This window comes from Hordeum vulgare, chromosome 2H (assembly GCF_904849725.1).
Source record: "Hordeum vulgare subsp. vulgare chromosome 2H, MorexV3_pseudomolecules_assembly, whole genome shotgun sequence".
NCBI classification, from domain to species: Eukaryota; Viridiplantae; Streptophyta; class Magnoliopsida; order Poales; family Poaceae; genus Hordeum; species Hordeum vulgare.
This window is the reverse complement of record NC_058519.1, coordinates 572,426,578-572,439,158: the sequence shown is the minus strand read 5'-3', so window position 1 is coordinate 572,439,158 and position 12,581 is coordinate 572,426,578. Positions and strand designations below refer to the sequence as shown.

The 12,581-nt window shown below is 50.6% G+C and overlaps 1 protein-coding gene across 1 annotated transcript; it reads left to right on the top strand.

Moving 5' to 3' along the window:
- The first annotated feature begins 1,073 nt into the window (after positions 1-1,073).
- Positions 1,074-6,237, top strand: LOC123427382 (aldehyde dehydrogenase family 3 member F1-like). Its single transcript, XM_045111409.1, has 9 exons — positions 1,074-1,641; positions 1,755-1,823; positions 1,947-2,043; positions 4,536-4,742; positions 4,839-5,068; positions 5,159-5,319; positions 5,405-5,495; positions 5,600-5,749; positions 5,828-6,237. Exons 1-9 carry the CDS (start codon positions 1,405-1,407, stop codon positions 6,062-6,064), a joined length of 1,479 nt encoding a protein of 492 aa, XP_044967344.1. The 5' UTR covers positions 1,074-1,404; the 3' UTR covers positions 6,065-6,237.
- The last annotated feature ends 6,344 nt before the right edge of the window (positions 6,238-12,581 follow it).

Genomic DNA, 12,581 nt, shown 5'->3' with positions numbered 1-12,581 from the left:
AACAAGATTGCCAATGTTGTCATTTGTGACATTGAGATGAAGGATGTTGGGTACGGTATACTTCCCATTATTCTCTTAGTGTGTCGTTCCCCTGATTGGTTGATTGACACAGGTGCTAATGTACATGTATGCGATGATATTTCCATGTTCTCTTATTATTATGCCGCAAGGACTATATCCAAGCTGATGGGAAACGGTTCGAGCGCTTCTGTTAATGGTGTTGGCACGGTCGATCTGAAGTTTACTTCGGGGAAGACTGTGCGACTGAAGAACGTGCATTATGTCCCCTCCGTTAATAAAAATCTTGTTAGCGAAACTCTTTTATGTAGAAGTGGCTACAAGCTTACCTTCGAGTCCAATAAATTTGTAATATTCAAGTATGAAATTTCCGTTCGTCCAAGTTATGAATGAGGAGGTTTGTTCTGACTATCCTTGTGAGATGTTTGTAATAAATTTGTTAATCATATTTGCAGCAGTAGTGAATCAAATGTCAACTCTGTTATATTAATTTTGATTGCACGACACGGCTAGCTAAGTTGAACTTAATCCCTAATCTCAGAGTTATCAAGGGATCCAGGTGTTAATTTTGTGTGCAAGCTAAGCAACCTCGTTAGTCGCATACAACTACGAAAACAAGAAATTTTGCGTCACTAGAACTCATACATTTAGATCTTTATGAAATGAATGATGATTGGACAAAAGATGAAAAAAAAAATCATGACGTGTGTATCCGCTGAAATCAAAAGATGGGATTCCGAGCTTTTTCAAAATCTATAAAGCTGAAACTATCCCTTCCAAATTAGGAAACGTCCAAAAACAGAAGGAAAAGGTAAGAAAAAAAAGAAGAATGTCCACTCAAATGATAACCTAACGTACTCTAGCACTATGTACGAAAATGTGCCTTTGGGGACATCCGAGAAATCGGTACCATACACCGTTCATGTAAGAAAATGCGCAACGTGGTGCACACTCGGTACGAACGCATATGCGTACACGTCGCCGGCTCCCTATCGAACCATGCTCAATCATGCAACGCAATCAACCAACGAAGCAGCGCGCCGCGGAATGAGGATACACGCCCGTAGAAACGCCTCCTCGAAGAAACGATGCTACTACTGCTACTAGTATTGCTGGCCAACCAACCAATGCAGCGCGCACGACTCTGATTCTCAGAACATACACTTACGGCAATGGTACGCCAATCAAGCCCGAGCTGCAGTAACCGCATTGATGGGAAAATAATTGCAGTGGACTGCGCCGGTACCGGCATTGAAGCCCCGTGCGCAGCATGGACGCGACGTCGCAATAAATGGGCCTACCACCAGCCAGCGAGCGAGCCGTCACTTCCTTGCTCACATTCACAGTGGAGCAGCGGAGCAGAGCAGAGCGAGTGAGGCCGAGAGCATGGGCACAATGGCGACCAGCGTGGAGGAGATCGGCGCGGCGGTGGAGCTGCCCGCGCTGCAGCGCCGCCTGGGCGAGCTGCGGGCGACCTTCGAGGGCGGCAGGACCCGGCCCCTGTCGTGGCGGCAGTCCCAGCTGCGCGCCCTCCTCCGGCTCCTCGCCGACAAGGAGGAGGAGGCCTTCCGCGCGCTCCACGCCGACCTCGGCAAGCACCGCGCCGAGGCCTACAGAGACGAGGTTCTCCCCTCCCCCTTCGCCTCATCCGCGCCGTCGCACGTCGCCGTCCTTCGCCGCGCGCACGCTGCTATACACTACTGTATGGTAATCTGTATTATGCTGGTGGTGTTCAGGTCGGCGTGCTCACCAAGTCCGCCAACGCCGCGCTGCGGGAGATGGGGAAATGGGCGGCGCCGGAGAAGGCAAGCTCCTCCACCCATCATTTGGTCACTCTGCAATGCGTATTGTTCATTCCCGTCGCACCCGGGCTGCTTTCCAAGCCTGCCTAACTGGTCAACTCCGCCGTGTCATGGATGGGGGTGCAGGTCTGGGCGCCGCTGGCGGCGTTCCCGGCGAGCGCGCATGTCGTGCCGGAGCCGCTCGGAGTCGTCCTCATCTTCTCCTGCTGGAACTTTCCCTTGGGTAACTACTCTCTTGCTTGACAACCAATCTCTCATTCCACGTTCTACTCTTTCGTTTCTCTCCTTGCGAGTTGTAGCACGGTTAATCTTTGCACTCAAAAACAGGGTAGTACGGTACGATGCAGCGACCTCCCACCCGTACCAACTTTGAACTAAACCAGCTACTAGTAACATGGATCGGAGAGAGAGAGAGAGTAGTAAGAAAAACTCGCAAAAAACAGTAAAATAAATGGTGCATTCCATTCGCAAAAAAAATATGATGGTATTACTGAATTTCACATTTCACAGACAGTGAGACCACTGAACTTCATATTTCCGCTCATTATTGGTCTACTGAAGTTTCGCGTTTCCGCGCATTGGTCCACTCTGAGTTTTTGTCCATGCAGCAGGCACATGCACACCAGCTAGGCTATGGAACTATGCGTGCATGAATTAGCACGGCACTACTGTGATTGATAGATGCACATACAAAAGTGAACCACCCTACCAGAGTCCAGTACTCCAGTACCACTTCAATAGGGATGCTTCATAGAAAATGGGTCGATTTCTCCTTACCTGAATTGACGTGTACAGTACACGTCAGCTGAAGGATAAAGCAGTTTTACGGCCACTACTTGCCTTCTTAGAGCATCTCTAGTAGAGCCCTCAAACCCTTAAAACAAAAATCAGTTTTAAGGGTTGAGAATTGCACATTTTTGACACTTTTAAGGGCTGAAAAACAAGGGCAAAGACTAGAACCCTTAAATCCAACCCTCAAAATCGAAATACAGTCAGGACCGCGCGCGCCGGCTGCTGGAGCTCGCGCTGCTGCTGCGGCGGCGCCGCCGCGACGAGCTCCTTCTGCGGCAGGGAGAGGGAAGGGGAGGGGCGGCTGGCGCGGCGGCCGGGGCGGGCGGGGCGGGCGCGGGGGGCGGGGCGCGACGGCGTCCGGGGCGGGCGGGGCGCGACGGCGGCCTGGGCGGGTGCGGGGGGCGCCATGGCGGCCGGGGCGCGACGGCGGCCTGGGCGGGCGCGGGGGCGCGACAGCCGGGGCGCGGAGGGAGGCGGGGCGGCGGCGGCCGAGGCAACTTCCTCGCGCGGGCGGGAACCAACTACCTCCCGCGCGAGGTGGGAAGTGGCGTGCGGGTTAACTAGTTTGAGGGTTGGACCTCTAAAAATATTTACGGGTTTAAGGGTTTAAGGGTTCTAATCTACGCCGTTTTTCGGACGAAAACTTAAAAAAAGCGGTTATTTTTAAAGGTTTGGGGGTTTGAGGGTTCTACTATAGATGCTCTTAGCGGTCCGATAATAATCATCCTACCGCTGAAAGAATATGCATTCATTCTTCACAATCACAAGAGAAAAAAAGATGAGGAATCGTCCGTCGGCTGTGTAGACCAGGAGTTATGGGCTGGGGCGCACTCACGACGTCGGCAATCCCTTCAAGAGTACACAAGCCATGTCAACATTGATTTTCTCTGTTCCTTGATGGCCATTTTTCTGTTGATGGTTCAATGGCGCTCTGATTTTTTTCGAACACGCAGAGTAAGATGACTCAGCTACGCAGAAAATTGTGATAAATCTGGCGTTGTGCTTCCCCTGTTCAGGTTTATTAGCCAACATCATTCTTGTCCAAAAACTATTTATCATTAAGAACTTTTGAACTGACCAGCAATCAAGCAATCAGAAGTCCAAATGTATGTTCTGATAACAGTGGTTATTTCCGAGTGACAGTAATACGTCGCCAATGGTATCGTCAGTCATTACATTTTCTTTTAAAAAAAAATCAAAAAACTGTTGTGTGTCGTGAGTGCCATGCGCGACGAAAGAGTAATTGTGTCACCAGCGAGAGTGGGGTGGGGGCAACGGAGGAGGCAAAGGACTTTTCTTGGATCGCATTTGGGGGAGGCAGAACCAGCTTATTCTCCCCAGTCCGCAGCCTCCGTCCAAGCGCCTTCAATTTTTGCTGGAGACCGATCCATGTGCCTTCGTCCGTTTGTGGGTCGGCCATGCCATGCCATTGCCATTGCCATTGTCAATGCTCAGATTGAGCCATGCAGTTTTAATGCAGAGTCATACGCTAGTTCAGCGCACATGCCGTGCAACAGCGCTTGCAGTGATCCCACGGATCTGCTACCTCAGTCGGCGACGGACGTAAGCTTGTGTCGTCGTGGTATTGCCCTAGATCCCGGGAGGTACTACACAGCTGCTGGTCCACTGCCTGTGGAACGGGTGCACCACGCTGCATGCCGTAGCCTTATCCTGTAGCGCGTCTCAGATCACACCAAAGCATTGACGACCGGGCAGGCATGGGCAGGACAGTGGTACCACCTCCGTTGCTGGGGCAAGAAAACTCCAATTCGCGGCTCTCACCAGCAACGGTTAAAACCGGCCATCCCAGAGTTACCGTGCTTCCTTCCTCGAAGCTCATCAATGGATCCTTCCTAGTGTTACATCACAGAGAGAGAATGTTGGTCAGTGCATGATGCATGGTCTATATATGGACGTGCACAGGTCTGTCTTTGGAGCCGCTGATCGGGGCCATAGCGGCGGGGAACGCCGTGGCGCTGAAGCCGTCGGAGCTGGCGCCGGCGACGGCCAGGTTCCTGGAGGAGAACATAGGCGAGTACCTGGACGCCACGGCGGTGAAGGTCATCCAGGGCGGCCCCGCGGTGGGCGAGCAGCTCATGGAGCACAGATGGGACAAGGTCCTCTTCACCGGTACGGCCAACCAGCTGACAGGCCAGCAATCAGTTAGTGTTGGTGGTTGGTACTGGTGCTAACCAGGTAGAACCCTTGGCATTGGCAATTTGGCAGGGTGCCCGCGCGTGGCGCGCGTGGTGATGGCGGCGGCGGCGAAGCACCTGACGCCGGTGGCGCTGGAGCTGGGCGGGAAGTGCCCCTGCATCTTCGACGCCGTTGCCGGCAGGAGGAACCTCCAGTCCTCGGTGAACCGCGTGATCTTCGCCAAGTGGTCGTCCTGCGCCGGCCAGGCCTGCATCGCCATCGACTACGTGCTCGTCGAGGAGCGATTCGCGCCCACCCTGGTACCCACGCACGCTTTTGTCTGGTGGCTATGTAAAATTCTGATCAGAAGATCGTTCTCACGTGTTCGTTTCTCTTGGGTGGTGGTGAAGATCAAGTTGCTCAAGTCGACGCTCAAGAGGTTCATCGCCGACTCGGACCAGATGGCGCGGATCGTCAACGCGCGGCATTTCCAGCGGCTGAGTAACCTCCTCAAGGACCCGGCGGTGGCGGCATCCATCCTGCACGGCGGCAACTTAGACGCCAAGAACCTGTAAGCAAACCCTGAAGGCCTCAACCCATCTGCGTATTATTATTATTATTTTCCTCGTCTCCTCATCAAATAAAGACTTCATCAGGTCCATCGATCCCACGATACTGCTGAACCCGCCGCTGGACTCGGCGATCATGACCGAGGAGATCTTCGGCCCTCTGCTCCCCATCATCACGGTACCAAGTTCTGCTAACCCAACTCCAAGCAAAGCGGCAGAATGAATGAATATGGTGTCTCCTTCCCGGTGGTGGTCACATATACATACCATACATACATGCAGGTGAAGAAGATCGAGGACAGCATCGCGTTCGTGAGGGCGCGGCCGAAGCCGCTGGCGGTGTACGCCTTCACCGACAGCGCGCCGCTGAAGCGCCGGATCGTGGAGGAGACGTCGTCGGGGAGCGTCACCTTCAACGACGCCGTCGTGCAAGTAGGCCGCCTGTAAACCAACGACATTTTCTTCTGACCGATGGGTTTAACCATGGCTCCTGGATGGATTTGCGTGCAGTTCGGGATCGACTCGCTGCCGTTCGGCGGCGTGGGGCAGAGCGGGTTCGGGCAGTACCACGGCAAGTACTCCTTCGAGATGTTCAGCCACAAGAAGGCGGTGCTGCGGCGGGGGTTCCTGGTGGAGGCCATGCTGAGGTACCCGCCGTGGGACGAGCAGAAGATCGCCATGATGCGCCACCTCTACCGCTACGACTACGTCCGCTTCATCTTCACCTTCCTCGGCCTGTGGAAATGATGGCGCGGCTGGATGGGTTTGCCCCCAGGAAATTAATTAATTATTATTTATTTGGTGAATGAGTGGATGAACAGGTACATGAATAAGCATACCACGTTAGTTTGTAAGGGGTGTGTAGCGGGCTTGCACTCGGTACTTGCTAGTGTGCCAATAATACAAGAATGTTCTGTTTTCATCCTGTCTACTCCAAGGTACTATAGTCTTAAGAGGTGTGGTTAGACCTCACTCGACTGATCAAGTCACATAATATAGAAAAAGGAAAGGAAAAAAACACGGATCTTCACATAAGATCTTACGAATAAAGCATTGATTGAGGTTTAGTTAAATCTTAATCAACTGAGATTTAGCAATCCCTGTTGAGCATGATCATTACGTATATTAGGCAGCTAGGATTATGTTTGTTATTTCCTAGTTTATCTCCTGATCTTTTCCTTGTATTGCGGATACGGTTGAGATATTTCTGTCCATGTACTCTATATATGCTAAGGCATACGATCAATGTAAATATCGTCAAACCACATGGTATCAGATACCGAACCGGTTCTAACCTAATTGCTTCTGACACCGCCACCGCGCCTGTGCTGCTGCCATCTCTCCTAGCCGCCGCCGCCCACCCGACCGTCGCAGCCCTCCTGCCGCCGTCTTCCCTACCCGATCGCTGCAACCCTTCTCCCGCCGTCCTCCTCACCCGACCGTCGCAGCCCTCCTGCCGTCGTCTTCCCTACCCCACCGTCGCAACCCTTCTGCCGCCGTCCTCCTCACCCGACTGCCGCAGCCCTCCTGTCGTCGTCTCCCTCACCCGACCGCCGCAGCTCCATTGTAGTTGTCGTCCACCTCCCCCACGCGCTCCTACCATGTCTTTCATCTCTGGCTCCAACCCCTTTGCCAGTCCCGATCCCGTCGCCGCCGAGGACATCCGCAACATCAACATACACGAGCGCGTCCCCATCCGTCTCTCCCAAGACGATTCCTCCTACTACCCATAGAAGACCTACTTCAACCTTGTCTTCTGTGAGTACCACCTTGTCTGCCGAGGCCTGAAACACGACGCTGAGTGGTCGGCTATGGAGGCTACTTTCATCCGTTGGTTCTTTGTGACAGCCCGAGACCGACGTTTCAGAAGATTCCCCTTCTTTTCCGTTTTCGTCGTGTGGGTATTTTCTTTTGACGCATCATCATCACATCATTCGCATCATCTGCATTGCATCGGCATCTCCGTTGCCGCCAGTTTTCAAAACTTGCATCCGTTAGTAGTTGCCGGTTCTCGTCGTTGTCCGTTCTGAGCCCGACCACACACGCACGCGCCCGCGACATCGTTCGAAACCCTGTTTTTAAAGTGCGTTCAAAACTTTCTCTGATCGGGGTGAAACTTGGCATGCGGTCGTAATTTGTTTTAGTTAGGCCGCCTGTCGAATTTCGTCGCGATCGGAGTCCGTCTCGTACCCGAACCGGTCGACCGTAGCGGCACCGTCTTCGGTTATTCGTCGGACGTTCGTCGGTGTTTTAAAACTTGTTGCCGCGTCGCCCGTTCTCCCTCTCGTCCCCGGATATCCCCTCTACAAGGTCACATATCCATTCCCATGTCTGTGGCCATCCGTTCACAAACCCGTGGTCGAAATCGGATCCCGATTCGGGTTAACCTAGCCCCCTTTTCTCTATAAATACCCCCCCCCCCCTTCATAATTTTAGACAACCCCCTCTCTCTCCTCCTCGAAACCCGTGCTAACCCTAGTCTCCCACAGCCACTCCCACCTCCTCTCTCCTCCCACCAGCAGCCACCGGCCCGCGGAGCCCGATTGGACCCCGCTCGAGCCCATCCAGGCCCGTATCAGTCGCTGCGAGCATGTGCCCATGCCCCCGCGCCCCTCGTGCCGCGCGCCGGCCGCCTCCCGTCGCCGGACCCGCGCCACCCCGAGATCCACACGTGTCCCGGCCGCCTTCCGCCGTCGTAGTCGCTGGCCTCGCCCACCGGCCGGAGTTCCCCGTCGCCCTGCGCCTGCTGCTGCAACCGCCAGATCGGGCCGGCGCATCCCTCGTGCTGCGCCGCCCTCCGCCCCAAGCTCCAAGCCGCCGCCTCAAGGCCACCACCGGCTGGATCCGGTCAAGATCGGTCCGGGGAACCCCATCCCCGTCGCGTCCTTGCTGCAGTTCGGTCCTCGCCGCCATGGCACTCCTGTCTCGTGCTCGCGCGAGGGGAACCGTCACATCCAGCGACCGAGCCGAGCAGCGCCTCCAGCTGGCTGCGGCCCAAGCCAGCAGTCTCGCTTGGGCCTCCTCCCCTGCTGTTAGGGCCCAGCTTGAGCCGGCCCAGCGGCCCGATGGCCTTCGCCCGCCTGCCAGGCGCCCCGGCCTGCTCCACCAGCGCCCTACAGGCCGGCCAGGCCCAGGTGAGGTATTCCCCGCCCCCAGCGCGTTTTTAACCCGTGAGTCGGATCGGAGCGAGTAATATGTGGATTTTGTGTATTTTTGCGCGTAGATTACGTTGGTGTCACTTGCATATTTATTTGACGTAGTTTAACGGGCCAAACACCTAGTTTAGCGTGTTGTCCCAATAGGGGAACGTCCCGTACTTATTATTCGTGCAAGTCCGGATAGCCCGTATACCTTAGATAAAATGTTTATGTTTTAGGGACCAATTTTCCATGTATTTTAGAGTAGGCGTTGGTATTTTTGCGCGTAGGGTTTTGCGCTAGTTTATTTTTCCGTGTCTAGGTTATTTTTTCTCGCATATTCGTGTGGCATTATTTCGTTGTGCAACCCCACATATTTTATATATTTCCGGGGTAGAAAAATCCACTAGATTTTGAGGAAGTTAGTTCGCGCGATATTTTTGCCGTGATGCCCTTTTGTTTATTTCGTAGGATTTATTCCGTGCGTCGTTTGACGGAGTTGTCAACTAGAGAGTTGTTTTGGGTGTTTTGTCTAGCCCCAGGTATTTTTGGTTGCAATAGATATGCATGTTTAGGTGTGGTTTGCTTGCCCTCAAGTTGCTAGAAATAGTGCTGATTTGGAGGTGCTGAAATATTTCTAAGTCTGGAATCTGTTATTTTTTGTTGCTGTTTTGTTTTGCTTCTATCTTGTGATCTGTAGCTCTTTTGAGGTTGGTCCATTGGAGTTAGTTGTACCCCTTGTGTTTCTCTAGCATGCTGTGAATTTTCATGCCCTTTGGAGCCCTGTAGCTATAGGTTTTGCTGCTGTCAATATAGCTTCAGATCGAAAACTGCACTTTCATGAGGTGTAATTTTCACTAAGTCTGAAATAGTGTGTGAGATGCAATTTGGTGTCTTCTTGTTATGGGGACCCCCTTGATAATTCGTTTTAGATTAAGACTGGTCTGGCAAGGCCCAACATTGGTACTACATTTGCCTAAACACCTAATAACATTGCATAGGGACTTTCCGGACCCCGAGGATAATTTAATCAACCCCCGGGCCAGTGCTCCTCATGAGTGTTGGTCCAAAATAGAGCAGCTTATTAACGCTACCCGGGGCAACTCTGCGTTTGGCGTGGTAACCATCGCTCATCCGTCGTGTCCTGAGAACGAGGTACGCGACTCCTATCGGGATCGTCGACACGTCGGGCGGCCTTGCTGGATTAGTTTTACCTTTGACGAGATATCTTGTGCATCGGGATTCCGGTGATGCTTTGGGTAATCTCAGAGTTGAGGTTTTCCACTAGGGAATCCGACGAGATCGCGAGCTTCGTGATTGAGGATTTCTATGCGGCTTGTGGTAATTTGTGATGGACTAGTTGGAGCACCCCTGCAGGGTTAAAATTTTTCGGAAAGCCATGCCCGTGGTTATGTGGCAACGTGGAAACTTTGTTTAACACTGGTTCTAGATAACTTGAAGTAACTTAATTAAAACATGCCAACTGTGTGCGTAACCGTGACTGTCTCTTTCGTGAGTTCTTACTCCGATCGAGGACACGGTGGGGTTATGTCTGACGTAGGTAGGTGTTCAGTATCATTCATTTGATCATCAGTAGTTCACGTCCGTTATGCGTAGATCATCCCCCCTCTTATTTCTTGTACTCGTAAGTTTAGCCACCAAATATATGCTTAGCCGCTGCTGCAACCTCATCACTTAACCATGCCTCACCCATTAAGCTTTGCTAGTCTTGATACCTTTGGAAATGAGATTGTTGAGTCCCCTGTGGCTCACAGATTACTACAACACCAGTTGCAGGTACATGTAAAGGTTATTTAACGCGAGCGCCTTGATTGTTCATTTGGAGTTGCTTCTTCTTCTTCTTCTTCATCGATCTAGGATGGGTTCCAGGCCGGCAGCCTGGGATAGCAAGGATGGACGTTGTTCTTATTTTTATCGTTTGTTTTCGTCCGTAGTCGGACCCTGCTCTTGCTCTTGATGATTATGTAATGTACTGATGTGACTCTGATGTAGCTTGTGGCGAGTGTAAGCCAATTCTATATATATCTCTTCTTTTCAGTACATGTACTTGTAACGATATCCATTCTTGCGACACGACGAGATGCGCTTCTATCCCTGACGAGGCCTTCGTGCCAAATTGAGGATAGGGTCGCATCTTGGGCGTGACAAGTTGGTATCAGAGCAGTACCGACCTAGGAGCCCCCTTGATTGATCGAACTTGGCCGAGTCGAGTCTAGTGAAAAAAAAATACTTTGAGTCTAGTTATATATCGAAGAGTATGATTCTTTTTTCTCCTCTTCTATGCTCTGGTGAGGAATCTTGACGTAATAACTTAATTCTACTCCTCTTCTCACTCAAAAAAAATTAGGATCACGCGGATATTCTTGGGATCTATATGATGCCGATGTGACGGAGTTCTGTCTTGGTGCCTCCTATCTGCTTTAAGTTTCAGGGGAGTTGAGCTCCAGGGGATTCTTGAGCACATCGTTATCATTCAGATTTCTTAGTATCTCAGAACGAAGGATGTTCGTAATTGCTTCAATACTAGTAGTGGCGAGATAACCCCGATGTCCCCAGTACTGGTGCAGATTGTTCGGGAGTACTGCCATACTTTGTATCGTTGTGATCACGAGGGTCTGTAGTAGATGAAGGTCCAAGATACTGGTCGTGTGTTGACGGATGTGATACAGGTGACGGGTTAGTATAGGAGTTGTGTGATATTACCTTGTATTCGTGTACCAGATTGCATGGCCAGATATTTCGGGAATTCTTAGGTGGGAATTCAAGTAGTTGCTTATAGGACAATCTTCCAACAAATCCTCGCCCTTTGTTTTGTTGAATATGGTAATTCAAGTTGCTTCGATGTCAAGTGGTGATTTCAAATCTTTCCTAAGAGGTGTTCTCATATTTTATGTGAGAATGCAAATTCTTTTGTTCGTTCAATTGTCATATCAATTTTTGACAACCGGAGTCATCTTATCAAATCCATTCAACCGGTGTGCTTCTCTGCAACTGAATTCAATCCTCTCTATTTTTTTTTGCAGATCATTCTCTCAATTCTTACCGGAGTTTATCTCATATGTCCCAAGTTGTCTTTGTTTTTCCCGCCCTCCCACCCTTTTCTTCAGTGATTGGATTTTCATCCAGAAGTTTTCTTTTCATTGTGCTTTCGATGTCTGTTCTTTTCTATCTTATCCGGTGATTCGTTGTGAAGATTCTCAGGAGCTTCGTGTTCATCTTTATTCTATATTGTTATCTTTTTCGGTGAATTCAATTTAATTATCCGTGTTCCTTATATCCTATTCATCCTTGTAATTTTCCCCATGTTGGAATTCTCATGAGCCTTCCTTGTTGTCATTTCTCTCTATTCTACCCGGAGCGTTGAAGTTATCCCAGAAGTTTCTTGTTCTCAATTCTGTAATTATTTCGAGGTGCTAACCTCATCTAGTTCTCTTCATACCGGTGCAATATCTCTCTTCTAAGCAATCTTTCCTAATGGTGGTTTCTCTGAGTGGGCCCATAACCTACAGGTTTTTCCCAGGATCTGTTATAGCTCTTGTAATCTTTTCCCGGAGATCATTAATTCTTTTCAGCTATGATGTAAGTATGAATTTCATCAGTCATATCCCTTCTTCAAGATCAATTTGAATTAATTCTCATATTGGCTCAACCTTGCATTTTTCTTTATTCCGGAGTGTCTCAGCTATTCTTGGTGTTGTTCCTCGTCATCATTCTCAGCTTGCAAATTCGAAGGGGTGTTTCTCTCAAATCTTGTTCCATTCTGGTGAAGATTGTCATCTCAGCTTCGTGTTATCCTCTCATTTGTGTCAATCATGAGTATCCATTTCTTGCTATCCGGTGCATTTCTGAGTTGTTTTCATTCTCGATCCTCCAAAGGCCATCATTTTAGAAGATTCTTCGTTCTCAGCTTTCAGCTTTCATCCTCAATTCTTCTCCATTGTTGTATCTTCGTTCGTCTCTCAATTATCCGGTGCCTTGTTCAAGTTTTCTCTCAGGTGGCTCATGAACTCTTCATTCTCATGTTTCTCCATTAATTCGTGGTGTTCCCATTCAATTGTGAATTCTTACCGGTGCTTCCTTCGTTTATGCTTCATGTGGTGCATATC